This window comes from Orbicella franksi, chromosome 7 (assembly GCF_964199315.1).
Source record: "Orbicella franksi chromosome 7, jaOrbFran1.1, whole genome shotgun sequence".
In the NCBI taxonomy this organism is placed as follows: Eukaryota; Metazoa; Cnidaria; class Anthozoa; order Scleractinia; family Merulinidae; genus Orbicella; species Orbicella franksi.
This window is the reverse complement of record NC_138151.1, coordinates 16037790-16047275: the sequence shown is the minus strand read 5'-3', so window position 1 is coordinate 16047275 and position 9486 is coordinate 16037790. Positions and strand designations below refer to the sequence as shown.

Genomic DNA, 9486 nt, shown 5'->3' with positions numbered 1-9486 from the left:
TTACTTCAATAGATACGGAGGATTACCGTTTCTCTTGAAATGCAACTATTACACAAAAAAAATTAGCCAACCGTCAATATTTCCCCCTTTTACTTAGAACTTTTTGATTACTTAAGTGAATTCCGAGACCAATATAGGGATGACTGCTTCAAAGGCGACTTCATTATATGGAACAACAAAGATATCACCATCGAAGGAAAATCTTTGTATTAGAAAACCTGGAGCGAGCGAAGGGTATATTTTGTACAAGAACTTCTTAAGAATACTGGCAAATATCTATCTTATGAAGAATTCAAGACCAAATACAACATTGAAGTCAGTTCCATTTATTATTGCCAAATTCTCTGTGCAATTCCCAAAAGTCTTAAATTAAAAGCTATGACTATTACAAAACCTCTAGAAGCAATCAGAGAAGAAACTGATGTATACCAGCTTGCCGAATGAAAAACTATCCGTTTGACCACAATACGGTACAAGGGTTATTACTCTCTCTTCCAAGCGAAATGGGAAAAAGAACCAACATCAGTTCAATCATGGCCAAACATTATACTCCCTTCGCCAAGAAATAAAATAACTTATTTAAGAACAGCTCAAAGATGGCGGCAGACAATAAATTAAGACAATTGTCTTTTCAGCTACTTCATAGGATATTAGTAACCAAAAAGGAACTTAAAAGATACAAAATTATACTCGATGATGAAGGTTTTTTTTTCTTGCAAAGGTCCAGCCGATTCCCTCGAACACACATTCCTGGCTTGCCGTGCACTGTCGCCGAGGACTTTTACCACGAAATGAAGATATGGTTCAACAACGAACAAAAATTCCAATTTAATATAACTACACGTAGGATTACAACGTCTACTGAGGTGGAAATTTTCATAATACTAATGAAGAAGTATATCTACGACTGTAAAATGATGGCAAAATTCCCACTTGTTAGTCAATTCAAACAAAAACTAAAAATTCAATGGAAAATCGAAAATAGTGGAAGTTCAATAGCTATATAACCAGCAACCAGCACTGCGTAACCCTATAAACAAATGTAATTATAATCAACCAGCGGAAAACAGCTTATGTAAATATTGCATGTCAATGTAAGCCAAAGCCGTAAATTTATAAACGAAAAATGACATTTGTAAAAATGTACAAAAGTCAACGTTTTGTATGATGTAAAATAAACATCCCGTATAGAAGATATTAATAACTAAGGTTTTATCAAGAGGCGACATCGTTGTTTGTCTATTTTTTGTTGTTGTTGTTCCTGACCTTGCGCAAAAACATCCTGCTTGGCCTATAGCTAGGGAGAGATGAATTAATTTTTCAGAAATATTCACGCTCTTATTCTTCGTTAAATATGTTAATAAGTCAAATTTTCCCATTTTTCTTTAACTCACAAATGTTTGAAACTTGCTATAAGGATCTAGCCCAGTACACCGTTAATTGCTCTGAAAAAATTTCCTCGCTCATTTGATAGGTACTTGATGCAGATCAACGCAGCGTCTAGTTTCAGTAGAAGTCGTAGAATTGCCAGCCTCCGTTAAATACCAGAAGCATTAACGTCAACTATATTTTTATTGGCTGATCACCGGCTTATACCATTGTCTCTTTTCAATTCGCACGTTCAGATTAAATAAATTTGTCATTAATATAATGAAGTTTGTTTCACTTGGGGCCTTGTTCATCGAAAGAAAGTAAAGGGATAAGGAAAGTGGCGTGGTGACGAGTCCTGCATCCGGGTTATCGAAAAATCTGTCCGCCATATTTGAAAAAAATTGAAATACTCATTACCTCACGAAACAGTAAAAACACCTTTTTCAGTAGTTTTTGAACATGTCGGAGATATTTGGTGTTGGTTCTGAGGATTTAGACTGGACGAGTGATTTAGGGGTGAGTCTTCTTAGCTTTTTTTGTACTTACAAACCCTCCAGTGAAGATACTTACGGCTTGAACATTGACGGCAAAAATTTTAGACGTGTGTAAACCGATTTCCCCAGTTCTCAATTTGGAATGATAAGGCCTTCTTCAATTCTAAAGGAATATGAAGGTGAAAGAAATGAACTTGGAGAGAGACATGGCACGGGGAGAGCTGTCCTTCCGAATGGCGACATTTATGAAGGGAAATATGCCCACGGGCAGAGACACGGAAAGGTAAGCTTTAATAATTAAGAACGAATCCACCAAGTTTGACTAATAACCGGACAAAAACTTTGAAACAAGATTAACTTATCTGCATCATAGTGCAAACTTCTGTGCGACTGTCTTAATATCTTCTCAAAAGAAATCATGTCTAACAACACCAAATGTCGAAAACAAATTTTGAAGTTCATATGAAATGAAATGACACTGATGATGAAATTTTATCTGTTTGCACAATTTCTCTGAACTTTGAAATTCATTTTCTCGAGCTCCTATCGGAAATTGTTTCTGGTGTTACTTAAGGCAATTATTTATAGCTTTAGCTTTTAGAAAATGTAAGGCCCAGTTCAGACGTCGTGCTTTTGCCGTGCCGAACTAAATTCAGGAATTAAGTTCGACAAAAGCACGGCAGAAGCACGGCGTCTGAGTCAAACTTTTGAATTAAGTTCGGCAAGCTATTAAGTTCGACAAGCTCTGCCGTGCTACACGACTCCGGCACGGCAGTGATTCAAACGTCGTGCTTCTGCCGCGCTTAACAAAATTCATAAATTATATGAATGTATTTTGGAGAGATTGCGTTCCCACGGAGAGTTAGGAGGAGAATTGTTACGAGGCACCAGTATATCGACTCTGGCACGACGTCTGAATCAGAGTTGTTTTCCTGCCGTGCTACAGTCGAACCTAATTGCAATTTAGTTCGGCACGGCAGAAGCACGACGTCTGAACTGGGCCTAAAAAGGACTATTATATACTTAACTTCATTCTGGCACAGGGGTTTTGTCCACCAAAAACGGAAATTGCTCGAAATCCTATCGGATGTCGTCTTACTTGTAAATTTCAACGATATGTATTTTGAGGAAAGTGCCGTTTGTGGTTCAAATTTTTCACTTGATTACTTTTTTTTGCTTGATTTTAAAATGAGATCTTCTCACGGGTTTTCGGGATTCCGGGTCATTTTAAGGTAAGCTTAAATGTTAACGCGATACAGAATATTTTGGGAAAAATTAATGGATTGTGGGATATTTAAAACAAATGTCCCGGATATCGGGTAGGAATGTTGCTAATTTTTGAAACTGGAATTAATGGAATACAGAATATTTAGGCCAAAGATGTACGTGAGATGGATTTAACACTAATTATTTCTCAGAACTTGCATTAAAAGAAATGTCTGCATGGCAGTAAAGGAAAGTAACACAAATCTGAGCTTAGAACTGTAAGCTTATTCACCAAAAACGAACATAACCTACGATTTATTTCTTTTCCCAGGGTGTGTACATGTTCCGAAATGGAGCCAAATATGAGGGATTTTATGATCGAGGCAAAAAAAGTGGTTCTGGTGTATTTGAGTATCCTGATGGTTCTAGATATGAAGGTATGGTTTTCTACAAAATTAGAATAAAATAGCCATAACTATTAATACAAGCACTGAAATGTTTCGATAATTTTTAGCTGAGTGAGTACAATTAAAATTGTTGTTGTTGTTTATATGCAGTGCAACATTCAGGTAAGGAATAATGCCTGGGCTGGATGTGTAAAGCAAATTTCAGCTAATTCATAGTGAGAGGGAATTTTAATTTCAGTTTTTTAACTTTTCAGCTAAGTGTTTTGCTTACATTTTCTATCCTTCAGTTTTGAAAATGACTAATTTGGAACTCCACAAAAAAAATTGGTCACGAGAGAGCAAAACCTTGATTGTGTCCTTATACTAGACAGAAACATATTATTATAACCCCCTTAATGCCTCTGTACTGGATCAGTTGGGTTAATCATCTTTTTAACTATGCAGCCCTGTTTCTTGGTTTGTTTAATGCAACAAGCCAGGAGTACAAGGGGAGCAAGGGGTGGTAGAGGTAGAAACAACAACGACATCAACAACAATCCTTTATTTTACCCTTCTTCTTACAAATTGATTACAATTAGTTAAAAGTTATAATTGAATAGGGGTATTGCCAACCAGAAATAACCAGTGGGTTAAAAATGCCAAATTGCCAGTTTACAAGCTGACTATGCATAGTAGTTTGATTTATGCCAAATAGTGATAATGAAGGCATTCTACCACGGTTTTTCATAAATACCTCTTACTAACCGACTTCAAGGCCCGTACTGTAAGTTATGGAACAATTAGTTTTTTCCCCTTTGATTTATGGCCCAAGCACGAAGCGCGTGGGGCATAAATCGAGGGGGGAAAATGAGGATCCCTAACTTACATTACAGACCGAGAAGAGGAGGTTAGTAAGATATTTATTATATCTCCACTGTGTGCCTGACAGGTTCGGGAACCATTTCTATTCATGCAGAATGGCTTCAAATTTCTGACCCACCTCGAAAGCAAAACAAGTCAATTTGAAATCGTTTTTAAGTTGTATGTTGCACGCTTTAATACACAATTTAATGTAAAAGGAAGTTTTAAATTTTTACCCGCCATAAAAGTTAAAAACACTTGGCGATAAATCACGAAACAGTTTGGCAACAAAAACAACTTTAAATTTAAGCAGGCCACACAGGAGAATACAGCCTGCTAAACTGATCAATATAACAGCATGGTTTTACTAACTGAGAGATATAATAATTATGCATGCTTATGTGCCAGTTAGTGATATAAATCTAATAAACTTAATCCTTGTAGAGTTGCAGCAAATAAAATAACTTGTCTTTTAAAATTTATACTTGAATGACCGTTACATGTTGGTTTCACACACACACCCGCGCATACATTATGCCCTGCTGATATAACTCTGAACCAATTCCTAATATGTGATTGGTCACGACACTACATTCCTGTTGAAATCAGGTCATTTAAACAAATGCATCTAATCTTCTGTTTCTTGGTCCATAAGCATTAATGTTATTCGTACAATTTTAATTATATTTTTTAGTGATTTTAAATGCACATTATTTCTAAAGGTTGGTGGGAAAATGATGATCGCAGTGGCAAGGGCACTTATCAATATGCCAATGGTGATGTGTACGAAGGAGACTGGAAAGATAACAAAAGACATGGAAAAGGAATCTACCAATGCTCTGCAACGAAACTCAAAGTTTGTTATCCACTAATTAAAAAACAAATTGACCATGACTATGCTTTTGAGGTGATCAGAAATTAAGCTATTGAGCAGTTCTTTCATGTCTTACATTCTGTTTGTTTTTCGTTCAACATACAATGTATCTTTAAAATAAAGTTTTTACTGGTCATTCCTTTTAAACTTGGACAGCTTTTAAATACCATAATGACAGCTTTCCTTACCCTTTTCTGTACTTCAGTTTGTGAAATCTTTACCTTTTAACATACCTCCAGCCTGAAAAAGCTATCTCTTATGGACAGAGCCTTCCTGTAAAGCCCACCATAGGGAACAACATCCCTACCCCCCCCCCCCCCTCCAAGGTGCCTGAATTACTTTGTTGTTATCCATACCGATACAAATTCTTTTCTTTTCGTTTAAAAGTATGATGGAAACTGGATAAATGGAAAACTTAATGGACCAGGAAATATGGTTCTACCAAGTCATGTTTACCTGGGATCCTTTTACGAAAATGTGGTGAGTAGTTTGTTTTTCCATCTTTTTCTAAAGAAACAGGCAAATAACCCAGACACATAGCTAGCTAAAATCATGAATTGGATGGTGATTTTCACTGGCAGCTGGCTATTGTTGACATTACTCTGCATTCAAGTCATACTTGTTGTTGACCTGTGGCTGTTGTTCAGGGGACAGGAACGGGAACAAATGAAGTATTTCTTTTAGCCAAAATAGAAGATGGGTCTCCAGCGACCCATTTTTCAAAGGGAAAGCCAGAGCAAAATCTGAAACCTTATTATTACGGAGCTGTTCTTTTCACATATTCTTAGTATAAACAGAGGTTCCACTCCATACAAGAAGTTTCAGGCGTGTACACCTCTCTGTCTTTAAATACTGATTAATTAAAAATGGCTTTTTGGGCCCGAAAACTTTGCGGGGCTTTCGAGAAACAGGCCCCAGGTGTCCTGTGGACAGTCGCTTTCTAAAGAAAATTGTTTTATTTTCATATGTTGCCTTGTAAATTGCTCATTTGAACAGACCCTATTGGACAGCCACTTTTCTTTCCCCTTAAAAGCCTGACTGAAAGCCGTCTTGTTTTGTGCAACTCTGAGAGTAGACTGGTAAAGATGATGGGAAAAATGACTAATTCTTTCTGCAGGATATTTTATAACTTCCAATAAAAATGTCGAGTTGTAATTTTTTCTTGGTAGCCCTATGGCCCTGGACGATATGTCTTTGACTTTGGTGTTGAGCAACATGGGGAGTACACCATCAAAGAGAAGGTATTTTTGGATGTAATTTAATCAAAATCAAACAGGATGTAGACAATTAGCCTGCATAGCTGGCAGTTTGGGTGGGAGAAATTTATTTTTTACAGACTTTACAGTCAAGACAAGAAAGCATCCCTACCTATAACAAAGTAATGAATTTATTAATGGGAATTTGATTTCATTCTTTGCTTCAATATTCCATTGTAGAAATGAATGATTCAACATTCAAACTGCATTTCAATTCATAAGTCATGTGTTGAGTTGAATAGTGTCTGGCCTCACCTGACAGGAGCAATGATAATAATAATTTTATATATTGCTTGTTTGTAGAGAACTGTTACAAGAGATGAGGTGCAAATTATAGAGGTTCCAGTGTGGACATGCCAACCAGATTTACAGCCCCTTGGTTCGTAGGGGTGAACTAAAACATAGTAGTTGAACAGAAACACTCCATGACAACACAATGTTAGTTTTGTGTCATATTTGTTTAATCATTCCAGTGCAAGGGAGTTTAAATGACTTGTAAATGACTTCCATTACTCCAGACCAGTCCTAGGAAGGCTTAGTCCTGGTAAATAATTGTGAAATATAAAGGATTTTTATTAAAGACGTACACCTACTGTGGGGCAATCAATTTTTTGTGCACTTTACTGATTTTAGTCTACTATTTTTTGACTACACTGGAGTGCTGTAATGTTTTATGGCCTTTGTAAACAAATTGGGCCCAAAGTGCACAATAAATTTATTACATACACTCAAGTGTAGTCAAATTTAAAACATCAGTTACAGTAGCTATCAGTCCATGGCATGCCTTTCATAAATCATGGTTCTGAGCCAGTTAGCTTGTTAAAACTGATGGTGGAAGGATGTGAAATAACCAGAAAATGCCTGCGGGATGCCTTTTATAAACCATGGTTCTGAGCCAATTAGCAACAAAACTTTAATGTGCAGAAAATGCCTAGAGTGACAGTGCTAAAATTTGATAAATGATAAATAAATCATGGACAAAAATTCCACTTAGCAACACATTTAGAAGTTTCAAGTCCATAAATTCTTAGTTAATTCATAGACCAATTAGTGACCAAACTGTAACATCACTGCTATTTTTATCTAGCACAGGTGATGAGTGACTATTTGAAAACTAGGACTTAGGCTTCATTGAAGTTATATATAAAATATAGCCTCCATTTGGTGCAACATCTGCTCACATATTTGTCCACAGACATCATCTGTTCTGAGCAGAAGTGAGCAGTTTTCTGAAAGCATAACTCGAGGAAACTGTGAGCTCTGAGGAACAGATAACTTCTAAGGACAAATATCCAAGCACATTTTTGGAGTCAAATGGAGGGCTATTGTGTTTATTATCCTTCAACTATGTTATAAAACACGTGCAGTTTTGAAAATTATTGAATATCACTCAGATATTCCCCAGTTTTAGCTGGGGCATATTCAGTCATGATGCATTTAAACCAATAATATTGTACATGAGCAAAAGCATTTGATGGATTGTAATTAATGTTATTAATAAAAATTTGTTAAAAAAATTACTATAAATTATTATTTGTGAGAAATCCTATATCTTATTCTGCAATTTGCTGCAAATGAAACCACTGCCTTAGTACAGAAAAAGAGAGCTGCATATTCAAATGGCAAACTGTAAACAACCACAATAATAAATTACATATAAAACTGTGGTGAATCTTCTCAGAGTGCTAAAAAAATTCCTGTGTAGTTCCAGAAAATATTCATATCCCCCACCAGAAGAGTTATTGAAATTCTAAGTGGTAGGGGGGTTTTTAAACCAAAATTTCAATGGAAAGTATGAACTGAAACTGGAATTTTCAGAGACAGACCTGGGGGGAGGGGTCAAACCAAAATACCCTCCATGGCAGGGCTATGAATATTTCCTGGAACAACACTTTTAATATTTGATGCGAACCTTGATAACAAAATTTTGAACAACTTCAAGCTATTTCTCTTACTAGGAGCTTGCATATTCTCTCTATAACAAAACAATTTGTAATAATTATAATACAACTGAGCAGTACTTACTAAAATAATGATATTATTTATAATCCCACCCTGAATGTAAGTAATAGTAGCATATATAGAACTATTTATACATTCATTTAATATATTACAAACGTGTTTCAATATGTAGCACACTGTAGTTTCACAGTCTAATCAGTTATAATCATAATAAATTAAATGATTCTCCTGTAAAATTTATTCTTGTTTAGAACTAGCCATTGCATGACAAGTGAGCATGTAAAGAGCATTCATTTGCTTACATGGAGGATGTTGTGGTTCAGTACTACCCTAAGTACAATTTGTTATTTTCCTTTACTTCATACACATTATTATTTATATTTCCATGCTCCAGGACAAAGCAAAAAACAAATTGTACCAAGGGTAATATTGATCGACTAGAGGGGTGTTCTGTTTTTGCAAAGTTTTACTGACCATAGCATAATTAATCTGTTTGTGGCTAATGGACACACGTGGGGAATGAACAGCCAGGCCAGAAGAAGTTTATATTGGAACTTCTTGTTTAGCATGCCACTACTTGAACTGGGCCACTTGGAAAAAAGTTAGGTCAAATGAATTGGCGCTAAGGAAACTTGCTTACACAGTTCTGTTTGTCATAAATGGAAGGCATAAAGCTGAGCTCCGAAATGCGACAGAGTTTCTGTTGCCTTTATTTTTAGCAAAAACTTCAAGCTTCATGCATGACTGGTCACACCACTCAATTTTGAGCCAAAAAATATATGCATCAGGTTTGGCACATGAGAAGAACGCCGTTGTTTACCGCTCCAAACCTAACCTGCCAAACCAAACTGATTTAAACGCAGCTCTTCTGCCGTACTTAAATTACCAGTTAAGTTTGGCGCATGAGTAAAGCAGCATTTGAAACAGAGGTTAACCAATCAGAACGTTACTTGAGAACAAATGATAGCAATCTTTTTCTCAAATAAACCAATAACATTGAAGAATACGAATAATAGATCTTAAGTTAACAAAATTGAAAACCCAACAAAGTGCAAAGTATTGAAAGCCTTTTTGTT

At 36.0% G+C, this 9486-nt stretch overlaps 1 protein-coding gene across 1 annotated transcript; it reads left to right on the top strand.

Annotated features, from left to right (window-relative positions):
- Nucleotides 1-1830: 1830 nt before the first annotated feature.
- LOC145491853 (radial spoke head 1 homolog) lies at nucleotides 1831-6850 on the top strand. The gene is made up of 6 exons (XM_081471135.1): nucleotides 1831-1887; nucleotides 2035-2148; nucleotides 3403-3508; nucleotides 5041-5174; nucleotides 5580-5672; nucleotides 6362-6850. Exons 1-6 carry the CDS (start codon nucleotides 1831-1833, stop codon nucleotides 6452-6454), a joined length of 597 nt encoding a protein of 198 aa, XP_081327261.1. The 3' UTR covers nucleotides 6455-6850.
- Nucleotides 6851-9486: the final 2636 nt, after the last annotated feature.

Excerpts from the sequence above, each read along its gene's own strand:
- LOC145491853 (XM_081471135.1), top strand. The coding sequence starts at position 1,831 with ATGTCGGAGATATTTGGTGTTGGTTCTGAGGATTTAGACTGGACGAGT. Across the intron at positions 5,175-5,579 it reads GCTCTGCAACGAAACTCAAA|TATGATGGAAACTGGATAAA; the intron begins GTTTGTTATCCA and ends TTCGTTTAAAAG. Across the intron at positions 5,673-6,361 it reads GATCCTTTTACGAAAATGTG|CCCTATGGCCCTGGACGATA; the intron begins GTGAGTAGTTTG and ends TTTTCTTGGTAG.